A 15,642-nucleotide genomic window follows, 5' to 3' on the forward strand; every position below is an offset into this window, starting at 1 on the left:
CAGGTTAAGAGAGAGAGAGGATGCTATTGAAATAGGGTTGGAGTTTGGAGGAACCAGTCCAGAGTCAGTGGGTCAATGATTAAATAAAATTGTCCTGAATTGTTAGGATAAGGAGGGGAAAGAAGAAATAGAAAAACATCACTGATTGTCACCCAAAAGGGTTTCTAGGAGAAAAAACTGACAGGACTGTCATAGCTAAATTCTAAAACCCTTGGGTTAAGGAGAAACTATTAAGAGAAACAAGAAAAAAAATTCAAATATAGTGGAACCACAATCAGAATTACACAAGACCTAGCAGCAGTTACTTTAAAAATCCAAGTCTTGGAACTCAATATATAAAAGAGCAAAAGAACTAGAGTTACCACCAAAATATCTTACCCAGCAAAGTTAAGCATAATCCTGGATGGGGGAAAAAAATGACCATTTAATGAATTGCCAGACTTTCAGGATTTTATTGCAAAAATGACTGAACTTATTAGAGAGTTCGACATACAAAAACTAAAAGAAATTTAAAGTAAATATCAAAAACTAATACAAAGGACTCAATAAGGACAAATTATTTACTATCTATATGTAAACCATATGTCCAAGTTTGTTATTAGTAATTGGATAGTTAGAAGGAAAAAATGGGATAGAGCTGAGTAGGATGGGATTCTTAAAAGTAAAATGGTCTAGGAAAAAAATTTTTTTTAAAAGACAACTTTATACAAATGAGGTGTTGGGAAAAGAACTGGTAGCTCTGGAAACCTACTCTCATTGGGAATGGGTTAAAGAGGAACAATACATACATATACACACATATACATATATATAATATATATGGCTATTAAAAGTCCTCTAAATTCAGACAGAACTAGGAGGGTCTATAGATTAATTGAGGGGTATAGAAGGTTGTGTAAGGTAGGGTTTCTCTGAAGAGCTGTTGATTAAGGAATAGGAGGGTAAGGGAGTGAATAGAAGTAAGGGAGTAAGGATTGCATATTGCTTTTAGGAAACATAAAAATGAGAGATACACACAAACCAAATATATACCTATTAATTTGTATCTATATATTTATGTGTATATATATATATATATATATATATATAGAGAGAGAGAGAGAGAGAGAGAGAGAGAGAGTGTCTGTAGATGGGTATGTGCATGAATGTATGTGAGTAGGTATGTATATATATCCATGCTTTACTATAGCCATCTTGGGAAGGGGAGGAAGGGAAAAAAAATTAAACAGTGCACAGTGGAGAACAGAAGAAACCTATAAAGAAGCAAAGATGGGAAATTTTGAATACAATGTAATATATGTTTTCTTGAAATCAAAATTTGTTTTATATTATGAATCCTCTTATGTATTGCTGTGTACATGATGATTTTTTTTTTATTTTGTAAAATAAAAGATTAAAAAAGATTTTCACGGGGGGGAAAAAAGAACTTATTATGGGCCAAGCATTGTGTCAAAGCACCTGATACAAAATATCAAAGACCACAGCCCCTGCCTTCATGGAGCTTACCTTTTAATGGAGACAATATAAAAACAACTATGTGTATACAGAGCTTGCAGGTCGTGGCATCACCTCCTTGATGTCATGGTCTTCTTCAGCAGCAGTCCCACTGCTGGCAAGTTGAGGTATATCATTCTGCTTTTCTTTTTCTTTTTTCATTTTCTTCTCATACTTGTGGGTGTTCAGCCCAAAAGTCTAGAAGATTTCTTGGGTTTACAAGCCCTAAATCACGGACTCTTCTTGATTGTCCATCAATGAGTCTCAGGCTAAGCCCACTTGGTTATTGCCTGGGTTCTGATTGGTTCAAACTTTGAAGGGGTCTTCCCCTCCTGGATTGATTTTTTCCTTTTTGGCTTTTCTTTCTCACCTGCCTTAATCAGAGATAGAAAGGATCTTTTTTTTTTTTTTTTTGGAAGTGGTAAGTCTTAGTTTCTTTGCCTCATCTCTCTCTAACCTTATCTTAACCGATATTGCCTCAAACTGTGACCTGGCAAAGACCTAGGTTCAAAAAAACACAGCATCCATGGCCATCTCCAGCCTTCCTGATCCATACTTGGACACTCTGGAGATGATCCCAGGGGAGAAAGTGAGATCTGGTGACTCTGAACAGCACCATCTCACTTGCATTCATGACATCACCTCCTTGACGTCTAGGTCTTCTTCAAGAATGAAGTACAAACGATGACTCCTCCTCAGTGGGAAGGTCCTATATTCCTAGATTTAAGAAATGGAAATCAACAATAAAGACCTCTAACTCATTTTACAGATTTATAATTGGGCATTCAAATCCGACTCCCTCATTTAGCAGATGAGGAAACTTGAGGCCTAGAGAGATCAGAGACTACTCTAAGACTCTGTATTATGCATATGCAAGTCCATACTTCCATGTGTACAAAGTTGACAATAAAAGTTTATTGAACTGAATCGAATCTATGTCACAGGGGCAGGTTTGAATGCAGCTCTTACGGCCCCAAATAGAGCCCTCTGCCCTGCTGCTTCTCTCCAAAATCACTTGGAAGAGAGTAAGTTGGGTGGAACAGCACAAAAAGCTCCAGCAACTATATTCAATGCCATAAAACCCTGGCTGCTTGATGTGGCCAACTCGGCGCCCACAGTGCGCGTCCCCGAACACAATGCCAGCCAGCCCTGGTTCTAAGGGAGGCTTCCCTCGGGCCGGAGTTCTAAGGGGGGGCAAAGCGGGGTGTCTCGCACCCCAGCCTTCTCCGGCTTCCTTTGTAGGTCACCTTCCTTCCTCCCTCATGGAAGGCACCATCGCGACACTGGGCCCGGGAAGGCTCAGTTTTCCTCACAGTCACACCGTAGGGGCGGGGTGAGAGAAACGACCGCGGCCATCCCTGCCATCCCCACCCCCTTCCCCCACAAAAGGTCCCGAGACGTTCAGAGGCCAGTGGAGGCTGGGGAGGGGGCTCTCAATCGCGACGTCATCGATTGTCACGTCGTCGACTGCCCGCCTCCCCGCGGACCCTCCCCTTCTACCCCGCGGACGGAGCTCCCGAGTCTCGGGGCCGTGACGTCACCTCACCTGGCAACCACGGAGCGGGCGGCAGTAACAACTGGGGTGGGGGGGAGGGCAAAAAAGAATTCTCGCGAGACTTTCCCCGCCTGCCACAAGCCCCGGACCCCCAGCTCCGGGAGGCCGCGTCCCGGCTCTCCGGTCAGCGGAGCTCGAGCGCGCGCTCCTCTCCCCCGCGGTTGGAGGGGAGGGCTTGGCTGACGCCGGCGGCGGCGGCGGCAGCCTCGGGCTTGGGACCGGCTAGCTCCCCACCTACCCGCCAGAGCGGGCCGGGAAGGGGAAAGGAGCTGGCTGGGCGGGGGGAGGGACGGCAGGGCATCTGGTCGCCGCCGCCGCTGCCCCGGCTTAGGGTGCGGAACAGCAAGACCCGCCGCCACCACCGCCACCACCGCCACCACCGCCACCACCTCCACCACCTCCACCATCACCGCCCCACCGGCATCAGCACGCCGCCGCCGCCGCCGCCGCCCCAGCACACCACCCGGCAGACTCTCCCTCTCCAGATTCCTCGACTGACTGGAGCGAAGAGGCGCGGGCGGATGGACTCGCCACCCTGCCCCGCCTGAGCCCCGCACGCCCACCGCCCGCCGCCCGGCTCCCACCGAACCAAGCCACTGCCGGACCCAAGGAGGGAGGAGGAGCCGCCACCACCCGGCTCCCCCGCGCCGCAGCCCCCAGCATGGGTAAGGGACCATCTCCCCCCTGCCCTTCACGGCCCCCTCCCCCCGGAGCCGAGCTGGCCCGGGAAGGTTTGCTCCCCTCCCCCAACCTTGACAACCCCTCCCCAAGCAGACTCTGTCGTAGCCGTGGGGGAGCCGGGCATCCGGCAACCTCGGCACTGATTTGGGCCCCGCAGCCGCCCTCCCCCACTGACTCCTCCTCATCCTTTCTGGGAAGCAGAAGCCTTTCAGTGGCTCCTGGGCTTCTCCCACTTCCACCAGTTTCATCATTTCTGTTCCCCACCAGTCGCGCTCCCCCACTAGGAATTTTTGGTGCCAGAGAGTTGGCCTTTTCCCCTTTAATTTTGTTTCTCCGAATCTAACCTTCTTCCTTAGGCTTTTCTGGAGGGGCTTTGTAATGGATTTACGTGGCTCTCCTCCCACCCCACAAAAAAAAAAAGAAACAAACCTGGAACACTCTAAGGATTTTTCTTCCCTTCTCTTCCTTCCTCTGCCCTGCACCTACACTACTCTCCGCCCCTTTACCTCCTCCCTTCCCGGGCCACGTATAATGGGGGAAAGCGATTGAAAAAATTCTCAAGAGATCATTCCCTGGCCCTTTATTTAAGGTAATTTCATTAATAAATCTGTCTCCCTTAGAACAGGGATACGTGGCTGCCTTGACATTTGGGTGAAGCCTGGACCCTTTCCCCAAATGAATTAAAATGCACAAAGGTACATCGGATTACAAAGGAAACTATTGAAATATGGAAATACAGTTGTCAGAACATTAAAAAAAAGCAAGCCAAGTCACGGACCTCAGTTTAAGAACTCTTGTTTTTGAAAAATGTATATTGACTGTTAAAATAGCCCATAATTATTAAAAATTGTGCTTCTCTGGAAATAGGATGGACGTGGGACTTGAAGACCTAAATGTTTTTCATCAGTTTTTTTGACAATGGTTGATAATTATCAGATATTCTTTTGAGGGTTTTGTTGGGGTTTGACGTGATTTAACCTTTGAACCTTTTGAAAAGAGATTTCCTGTTTGGAATAGAACTTCCTTTTTAGAGATAAAAAGGTCTCGTTCTAATGTATATATATTTCGTAATGTTTTCAAGTTTGTTAGGAGTTTAGGCATCAGGCTGCTTGGTAGGCTAGACAAAATTGTTCTTTTCTCTAAATAGTGTATTTGATGAGAGAAAAAAAACCTTTTATAAGTAGTAGGAAGATCCTAAGAAGTTTTTAAGAAGTAAGGGGATATTGTTTCATTTTTATTTATTGCTATGATACAAAGTATAAAATAAAAGTAGCAAGAATAAACTATATCTCCAGTTTGAATGGGTTGAAGATAACACAGACCAAGCTGTTAGGTGTTCAGAAGAGATGAGAGTTGCTTTTTGGTTTTAAATGGTACAAAACACCAACAAAATATTCCATGTACTTGATAAAGAAGAGATTGATCCAAACCAGTAAATTGTGGAGATTAGGAGTGATTTTTTTTTAAAAACTAAAACTAGGGGGGCGGCTAGGTGGCGCAGTGGATAGGCCACCAGCCTTGGAGTCAGGAGTACCTGAGCTCAAATCTGACCTCAGACACTTAATAATTACCTAGCTGTGTGGCCTTGGGCAAGCCACTTAACCCCATTGCCTTGAAAAATCTAAAAAAAAAAACCAACTAAAAAAAGCTAAAAATATAGGTGGTGGTGATTTGGCATCCTATTCACCTACCTCCCTCCTTTTTTGGAAGATATTTTAAGCATGGCAATTACTGATTTTCTTTGCGACTGAGTAGAGATTTTCTTTGTTTATTTTCATGTTAATTTTTTTTGCTTAAGAATTGTAAGAAGCTTTTAATACCATCCAAATATTGAGATAAGCCACCTAAAACTTTTTTTTGAATAGAAAGTTTTCAAAAATATCCTTGATTTCTTAAATAGAATCCACTGAATGTAATTTAATTTTAAAAGATGACTTTGGGTCTTAATTATGAACATTTAATTGCCATGTTATAATACTGTGATGACCTTAGAACTTAGTAAGGTTTGTAGGGCTGTTAGTGGACTCTTAATTCTCTAACTCTGTTTTGTTTTTGAATAGTTTTGCTATGCCTTCTTTTCCTTGTAGGCTGTTACTTCTGGTGTCATTATTGCTGACTGTAGGAGAGTTCCACCCCCTTTTCTTTAGCTTGGAAATCATATAACTTTTCTTTAACAAGTCTTTATTCAAATACTGTGTCAAATAAAAGTAAATGGGTTTTGAGTAAGGCCTGAGCAAGGCTTTAATAAGAGAATAACCTTTATTTAGTGCATGGAATTCATGAAAAATATCTTGATTGTTTAGGGACATTGCTTAGTTCCATATTCTTGATCTTATTCTGGATAAGAGAGATAGGAGAGCTGACTGGTGATAATGTATCTTGAATTTGAGTATAGTATCAGAAAAAAAAATTGAAGTTATAAGTAGTATGTTCCAAGTGAAAAGGTTGAAAATTCAAACTCAGTTTTAGTTCAAACAGTTTACATAGAAATGTACATTTATAATTTTATGTTCCTGTATGAAGTTATGTCAGACTTCTCAAATGAAATAATCTATATTTAAGGTAGGAAGTATTTGCCTTCTATCAATATTTGTGTGACCTTAGACTAGTCTCCTAATCTCACTGAACTTTAGCTATTTCTTCTGTGGGGTTTGGATCAGATGACCTTTAAGATTCCTCCCAGCTCTAAATCTTTGATGAAGTTATTTTTTCTTTGAAAACATGTATTTTAATGTTATTTTAGCTAATTTAAAAAATTGTTAGTACTAAAGATGTTAGCTTAACATTTTTTTTTGCAAGGCATTAGGGTTAAGTGGCTTGCCCAAGGTCACACAGCTAGGTTTAAAACTATCCAATTTTGTTATTGGATAAACTTGATATTTGCTTTGATAATTTAAATTAAGAAAAGACTAGCAATGAAAAAAAGAATGCCATCTTAATAGAATATAGGCTGTTGGTGTGATGTGATTTATTTTTTAATAATGAAAAAAAGTTAATTTCCAGAAATCAATTGGAAAGTAAAGTAACAATTATGTTAGTGCATTTTAGATATTTTGCCTAACAGGAAAGAAAAAAAAATTACAAGACAAAAAAGTTTGTGGAAAAAGAACTATGAATTTTAGTTTTCAACTTGCAACCAGGTAGAAGGCCTTGGAATAAATAAATGAAAAATAATTTAGTCTATATTATTATATATGTCATAGGTACATACCACCATCTTTCCACTACTTCATGTTTTTAAGTGTTTCATAGCACCTGCTTCAGTGGCCCTCATGGCCATTGGAATGAAGTGTTTTCATCCACCCATTCCACCAGTGGAAGACTTCACATGTTTGGGGTAGACAACTCATCAGTGAGTTTGAGACTCCCTCTGTTACCCACAACCTGTTGAAATGGTTAACTGGGGTGTGGCTGATGTGCTTGCTAGAGCTTCTTGGAGTCACAGGTGAGAGTTAGATAATGACTCAGGTAGACATCAAAAGTGGAAAACAGCACTGAAAAGGATTCAGCAGTCCTCATACCAGAGGTACCTGATACCCTACACCCCAGGGGGTGCTTGGTCATCAGTCTTTCTCCTCCAGAGTCATCTGGGTCCAGATATATTCAAACTCCATCCAGCCTCAGTGCTCTGTCCACGGTGTTATTGTCAGTCCTGAGAACTTATGGAAAATTATGTCAAAAATTGGTTGCCTGGAGAAGTTCATCAGTATTTTACATTAATTTTATAACAGCATGCTTGCCTGGGTTCTGGATAATGGAGAGATTTTTCTGGTCAACAGTGAAATGAAGTAAGACTGCGTCCTTGCTCCAATTCTTTTTTTAGCATGATGTTTTCAGCCATGTTATGAAACACCTGCACTGAGGATGAACATAGCCTCAAGGTCAGCTATCCCACTGATGATAAATACTTAAACTTGAAAAGGCTTCAGGCCAAGACCAAAGATGAGGGAGTGTTGGTAAGTGATCTTCTAGTTGCACATGATTGTGTACACAATGCAGCCTCTGAAGCCGAGTTGCAACAAAGTATGGATTGACTATCTGCTGCTTGTGCTAATTTTGGTCTAATAAATAACCCCAAGAAATCACAGATGCTTCATCAGCCAGCACCATGTCATCCATATGTGGATCCAGCAATTACAGCAAATGGAGAAGTTTTAAGTACTTTAGACACGTTCACTTACCTTGACAGTGTCCTTTCCAGGGAGGTACACATTGACAATGAGATTAACCCAACATACATTGCCAGAGCTAGCTCAGTATTTGTGATACTCAGAAAGTGTGGGAGAGAAGAGCTATGATGATCAAACTGAAGGTCTACAGAGCCATTGTGCTGACTGTATTGCTGGATGTTTGTGATACCTGTACAGTCTACCAGCAACATGTCAGGAAACATTTTCTTAGGAAGATCCTTTTTTTTTTCTTAGATTTTTCAAGGCAATGGGGTTAAGTGGTTTGCCCAAGGCCACACGGCTAGGTAATTATTAAGTGTCTGAGGTCGGATTTGACCCCAGGTACTCCTGACTCCAAGGCCGGTGCTCTATTCACTGCGCCACCTAGGAAGATTCTTGCAGGAGAAGATAAGGTCCTACCTCGAGCTAAACTACCTAGCTTTCCAATACGCAGAGAATGCAACTACAAGGGACTAGGCTGTTGGGATATCAGAAGTACACTTCCAAAAAGACTGTTATATGGAGAACTCACCCAGGGCAAGCTCTCACAAGGGGAGCAGAATAAGTAATACTTGGACATCCTGAAGGTCTCTTAAGAATTTTAGAATTGGGGCAGCTAGGTGGCGCAGTGGATAGAGCACCGGCCTTGGAGTCAGGAGTACCTGGGGTCAAATCCGACCTCAGACACTTAATAATTACCTAGCCCTTTGGCTTTAGGCAAGCCACTTAACCCCATTGCCTTGAAAAATCTTAAAAAAAAAAAAAAGAATTTTAGAATTGATTGTACAGCATGGGAAACACTGGCACAGGACCACTCAGCATAGTATACCCTCATCAGTGAGGGTGCTGTGCCTCTTGAAGGAAACTGGATGGAAGCAACTCAAAGGAAATATGAGATACATAAGGGAAGAGTAAGCACCCTAGGTGTTCGTTCATATGGACTATTTGTGCTCTGCCTGTGGTAGAATATTCCAAGTTTGTATTGGTTGGATCAGCCACAGTTGGACATACTGTAATTTGTTTCAAACATAGTGTGATCTCATTTTGGTTTTCTTTGATAACAAAGAACTAGAACCAACTAACTTCATATTTTTTTTATATTTACTTCTTATTTTATATTCTTCAATGTTTACTGAATCTTCCTTTCTAGACAGTAGGAGTACCTCTTTGAGAAGAGAGACTGATTTTGTTTTTAAGTTTTGAAGATGCTGAAAAGCATTTCCATTCCTAGTACAGTAGTACCTGACATATAATTGATATTTAATTAATACTTATTGATGGAATAAATAGTAGGGAAGTAGGATTTTTATATTTATAACAAATTTCAAGTAGTTTAATACACTTATCTAAGTGACTTCAGTAAATAATTTCAATGTTGAACTGAATATATAAAACTTTGAAGGCAATCTTTTCACAGAAAGAAAAAAATTTAATGGTAAAAATATTCTTTAGCACCTAAAACACCAAATATCTTTATCAATATTAAATCACAAAATGCAAATCTGCTTTTGTAGTTGGAAGAAGATATGATGAATGTTTCTGTTAGAGAACACCAAACTGGCATGGAAGAAAGATTTATTGTAAAATATTTCACATTATGAGCTTATGATCTTCCATTAGTCATTTTATCTCTTTGCAGATAATTCCTAGATGAGGGGAACAGCCAGTGAAATTACCCAGAGCTGTAGAATGAAAGTCTTGTTCAAAAAACAACAAGGAGATTCAGTAGAATTATTGGGGTGTAAGAGGACTAGAAAGTATTGGTAGGTGATGAAGGGCTTTGGACCTCAAATGGAGGATTTTATTTTTTCCTGGAGGTGAGAGGAAACTGCTGAATTTTATTGAGGAGGATAGAAGATTCGTTTAGACTTGGGCATTGGAAGGATTGCTTTGACAAGTGAGTGGAGAATGGATTGGAGTGGGAACTTTTTGTCATTCAGATCAACTTGCCAGGCATGAGATTATGAGGGCCACCTGCAGGGAGATGGTGGTAGTGTCAAAAGGGAGAGGGAGTGGGGGATTGTCTCTTGATAGAGATATGAAGGTAAAAATGTCAATGGCAATAGATGGGATATGGAAGTGTTTGAAGAAGAATGTCGAAAGAGTTAAGGATGAAACTTGAATTGCAAGCTTGGCTGACAGGGAGGATGATGATGCTCTTGACAGCCCTTGTCTTCATGAAGCATATCTTTTAATGGAGACAACATAAAAACTACTATGTGCATTCAAAACTTACAGGTCACAACATTATTTCCTTGGTGGCATGTTCTTCTTTGGCAGCAGCCCCACTGCTGGCAAGTTGGGGTCCCTGATTGTTGCACTGTTGGAATGAACGAGTCCATCAAGGTTGATTATCGCCCCCATGTTGCTGTTAAGGGTGTACAGTGTTTTTCTGGTTCTGCTTATCTCACTCAGCATTAGTTCATGCACATCCCTCCAGGCTTCCCTGAATTCCCATCCCTCCTGGTTTCTAATAGAACAATAGTAGAACCTTGAGATTATTATTTTTTCTTTTTTCTCAGTGATCAAACTTTCTTTCCTCCTTTTGTCTGCACAATCAATCAAAAAATGCCTTTGAGGTACTAAGGATATAGAAATGCAATTAACAGAATGGTCCCCACTGTAGGGGTTTAGATCTAATTGGAGACAACAAAAACATGCTTTGATATAAGCCCTGGATATATATATATATATATATATCCAGGGCTTATATCAAAGCATGTACATATGTGTGTGTGTATATGTGTGTGTGTGTGTGTGTGTGTGTGTGTGTGTGTGTGTGTGTGTATAGCACAAATACAAGGAAGTTAAATCCATGCTAGTTTGAAGGCATTAGCAGTTGAGGACTTTAGGAAAGGCTTTATGTGTAAGGTGATAACTTGAGCTATTACTTGAAGTACAAAAATTTTAGAATTATCATAGCTAGCATTTATTTGACACTTAAAGATTGCTGAGCATTTTCCATATAATATCTCTTTCAATCCTCACAACAACCCCATAAGGTAGGTGCTATTATTGTACTCATTTAATGGATGAGGAAACCATCACTAAGGTATTGGGGAATTTGCCTCAAATCATTCTGGTCATACAAACTTCAAGTCTAGTCAAACAAATTTCAAGTTCAGCCACTGTATCCACTGAACCACCTAGCTAGTTCCCACTTCTGTGAGATGAGGTAAGGAGAGAGTGCAATCCAGACATGGGAGACAGTAGTATGAAGGCATGGAAATGGGATATCAAGTGTCATGTGTGTGAAAAATAGCAAAGGCCAATTTAACTAGTTTGAATAATTCAGGAGAGAGAGTAATGTACATTAAAGCTGGAAAGATAGTGCAGAGCTTTAAATGTTAAACAAATGAGTTTATATTTGATTCCAGAGTCCCCTTAAGTTACTGATGGATGTGTTCCACTGAACTGCAAGTGCATTGATCTTAATAGCAGGCATTCACAGAATTACAACTGATAGATTTTTAGAATTAAAATGGACCTCAGCAACCAAGAGGAATTCCAGCCTACTGACATACCTGACAAGTTGGTCATTTGCTTCCTTGTCAGAGACCTCCATTGAGGAAGACTGCATTACTTTTAAGGTAGTTCATTCCAGTTTTGAAAAACTCCAGTTGTTCAGAAGTTTTTTCTGACATCAAGTCTGAAAATGTCTTTCAGCATCTTCAGCTCATTGCTCTTGGTTTTGCTGGTGCCAAATACACAATTGTAAACACTCTGCCTTTTGACAGTTTGAAGATAGCAGTCATCTTTTCCCCCTACCCTCCCCAGTCTTCTCAAGATTTCTCCAGCCCACATCCCAAGAGTTCTTAATGTATTTTGTGTCATGGATACCTTGGTGGTCAAATGAAGTCTGTGGATCCCTTTATCATCATCATCATTGTCATCAAATTAATGCCTCAATTCTTACTTGAAGGAAATACAAAATTTCAGTAATATGGTAGTGAAAATAAAGATGCAATTCAAGTTTCTATATATCTCAGGGTAGGAACCCACATTTGACCTTGTGTCTATTGTTGACTTTGTGTGACTATTTTGGTTGTTTCATCTGGAAATTCTGTAGCTTAGCAATGTTTTTGCTGCTGTAAGTACACAAAACTCCACTTATTGTATGATCAGAATTACAGAAGGATTGGTTCTTCTTTTTGTAAACAGGCCTTAAAATAGCCCAAGAAAGCCTGTTTAACTCCTTAACACTACTGATTCATATGTAACTTGACATCTACTTTTGCTAACAAACTATTTTCTAACCCTGCCTTTTTCCTCCAGTTCTTCTGACATTGATTTTTTTTACTTAGGCTGTAAGACTTCCTTGAAAAACTATTAATTTTATCTTACATTCAGTCAACTCTTCAGGATATCAGTGTCTTTTGGGATAGTGCTTATGTCATCCATTGTATTAGTATGTCAAACATGCCAAGACTTTATCTAATAATGTTTGTGCTTCATTTTTTTTTTTAGGAAAGATTTTATTTTGAGTTTTACAATTTTTCCCCTAATCTTGCTTCCCTTCCCCCACCCCCCACAGAAGGTAGTCTGTTAGTCTTTACATTGCTTCCATGGTATACATTGATCTAAGTTGAATGTAATGAGAGAGAAATCATATCCTTAAGGGGAAAAAAATAAATTATAAGAGATAGCAAAATTACATAATAAAGTATTGGGTTTTTTAAAAATTAAAACTAATAGTCTTTGTTCAAACTCCACAATTCTTTCTCTGGATACAGATTGTTGCACTAATCAGCTGAGCAAGTCCATCAAGGTTAATCATCACCCCCATGTTTCTGTTAGGGTGTACAATGTTTTTCTGGTTCTGCTCATCTCACTCAGCATCAGTTCATGCAAATCCCTCCAGGCTTCCCTGAATTCCCATTCCTCCTGGTTTCTAATAGAACAATAGTGTTCCATGACATACATATACCACAGTTTGTTAAGCCATTCCCCAATTGAAGAACATTTACTTAATTTCCAATTCTTTGCCACCACAAACAGGGCTGCTGTGACTATTTTTGTACAAATGATGTTTTTACCCCTTTTCATGATTGCTTCAGGGTATAGACCCAGTAGGAGTATTGCTGGGTCAAAGGGTGTGCACATTTTTGTTGCCCTTTGGGCATAATTCCAAATTGCTCTCCAGAAAGGTTGGATGAGTTCACAGCTCCACCAACAATGTATTAGTGTCCCAGATTTCCCACATCCCTTCCAACACTGATCATTATTCTTTCTGGTCATATTGGTCAGTCTGAGAGGTGTGAGGTGGTACTTCAGAGATGCTTTAATTTGCATTTCTCTAATAAGTAACGATTTAGAGCAGTTTTTCATGACTGGATCACTTTGATTTCCTCATCTGTAAATTGCCTTTGCATATCTTTTGACCATTTGTCAATTGGGGAATGGCTTGCTTTTTTGAAAATTTGACTCAGTTCTCTGTATATTTTAGAAATGAGTCCTTTGTCAGAAATACTAGTTGCAAAAATTGTTTCCCAATTTACTACATTTCTTTTGATCTTGGATACAGTGGTTTTGTCTGCACAAAAGCTTTTTAATTTAATGTAGTCAAAATTATCTGGTTTGGTTTGAATGATGTTCTCTAGCTCTTCCTTGGTTGTAAACTGTTTCCCTTTCCGTAGATCTGACAGGTAAATTACTCCTTGATCTTCTAGTTTGCTTATAATACTGTTTTTTTATGTCTTAAATCCTGTATCCATTTGGATCTTATCTTGGTATGAAGTGTGAGGTGTTTGTCTAATTTGCAAAGAAAACCACAACATCATGGAAATGATGCCATGAACAAAAGCACATGAATTGTATTTAAATGAGGGGATGTTGTACTAAGTCACCAATCTCACCTTCTCCTCCAGAGTCATCAGGGTTCAATGGACAAGATGTGAATCAGGATGATTGGAGTTGGTCCTAGCTGCCAGGCAGTCAGGGTTAAGTGACTTTTCCCAAGGTTTATCTTACAGCTAGTAGGAGTCTATTGTCTGAGGCCAGATTCAAATTCCTTTCCTCCTGACTCCAAGGTCCAGTGCTTTATCCACTGCACCACCTAGCTGCTGTTGCTTCTAGAGATCTCTTGCCAAGCTGACGTTGAACTCTTTGAGATTAGCATTTCAATTGGGTTCTGAATCCATCTAGTTTGTATTATCATCTAGCCTGTATTATCATCTAGCCTACATCTTTCCATCTTTTCCAAGAGAATAATTTCAGATACATCATGAAATTTTTTGTCAAAATTTAGATAACCTATATATCTTGTAATAGTTCCCTGATCAACTAGTTCAGTATTCATGTAAAAAAAGATAAGACTTTTTTCTACATTGTATCTTGATCCATAATTTCTTTTCTCTGAGATTTTTGTGTTGGAGAATTTTGTTTGCCATCTTGATGGTTATACCACATATATTAAAATATGTTAGTTGGTCAGTCCCTTCAGATAATTAAAAAAATGTTCTTTTCTCTTGTAATTTTTTACCAATTTCAATATTTATTTTTCTAACTCTGTGCAATGGTAGTTTTATATTTTTCTCCCTCTGTTCCTTCCCTTCCTCCTCCCCCTGACAGAAAATCAGGTTTTACAGGTATAACCATAGGTCCATATTGATTGTGTTGTGAAAGAAGAATCAGATCCAATTGGAAGAAAAAATTAGAAAAATTGACATAATACATAAAACAGTTTTTAAAAATTGAAGATAGTAGTAAGCTTTGACCTTCACTCATTTGAGCTCCATAGTTCGTTCTCTGAATATGGATTGTATTTTCCATCACAAATCTTTAAGAACTGACTTTGATTATTATGCTGCTGAAATAAACAAATCTGTCATAGTTGAACATCACCAAATGTTGTCAATGTGTTGTGTAGATCAGCATTGTCAATGTGTCTAATATTCTTCTGGTTCTGCTCATTTCACTTAATATTAATTCATAGAAGTCTTTAATAGAAATCCTTCCAGACTTTTCTTAAGTCTTGTCCTTCCTGATTATTTTTTTTACAAGGCAGTGGGTTTAAGTGACTTGCCCAAGGTCACACAGCTAGGTACTTATTTAGTTTCTGAGGACAAATATGAACTCATATCCTCCTGTCCTCAGGGATGGTGCTCTATCCACTGGCCTACCTAGCTGCCCCATCCCTCCTGATTTCTTCTAATGCAATAGTATTCCATCATATTCATATTTTTTTTATTAAAGATTTTATTTGAGTTTTACAATTTTTCCCCAAACTTACTTCCCTCTCCCCACCCCCACCCCCACCCCCCACGGAACACAATCTGTCAGTCTTTACTTTGTTTTCATGTTGTACATTGATCCAAATTGAGTGTGATGAGAGAGAAATCATATCCTTAAGGAAGAAACAAAAAGTATACGAGATAACAAGATCAGACAATAAGATATCTTTTTTTTTCCTAAATTAAAGGGAATAGTCCTTGAAATTTGTTCAAACTCCACAGCTCTTTCTCTGGATACAGATGGTTTTCTCTATTGCAGACAGCCCAAAATTGTCCCTGACCATTGCACTGATGGAACGAGCATGTCCATCAAGGCTGAACATCACCCCTATGTTGCTGTGAGGGTGCACAGCATCACAGTTATATTTGACAATTTGTTCAATCATTCCCTAATTGATAGGCATCCCTACAATTTCCAATTCTTCTTACCTTTTTTCATGATCTCTTTGAGGATCTAACATTGTTGGATCAAAGTGTATTCACAAGGGCCATAAAGCTCATATATCCTTTG

At 39.7% G+C, this 15,642-nt stretch overlaps 1 protein-coding gene across 1 annotated transcript; it reads right to left on the reverse strand.

Moving 5' to 3' along the window:
* Positions 1-1,884: 1,884 nt before the first annotated feature.
* LOC141489226 (uncharacterized) lies at positions 1,885-3,981 on the reverse strand. Its single transcript, XM_074189994.1, has 2 exons — positions 3,041-3,981; positions 1,885-2,211 (listed from the first exon to the last, which is right to left on the reverse strand). The coding sequence occupies exons 1-2, from the start codon at positions 3,979-3,981 to the stop codon at positions 2,190-2,192; spliced, it is 963 nt and encodes a 320-aa protein (XP_074046095.1). The 3' UTR covers positions 1,885-2,189.
* Between the last annotated feature and the right edge of the window lie 11,661 nt (positions 3,982-15,642).

This window comes from Macrotis lagotis, chromosome 5 (assembly GCF_037893015.1).
Source record: "Macrotis lagotis isolate mMagLag1 chromosome 5, bilby.v1.9.chrom.fasta, whole genome shotgun sequence".
Taxonomy (NCBI): Eukaryota; Metazoa; Chordata; class Mammalia; order Peramelemorphia; family Peramelidae; genus Macrotis; species Macrotis lagotis.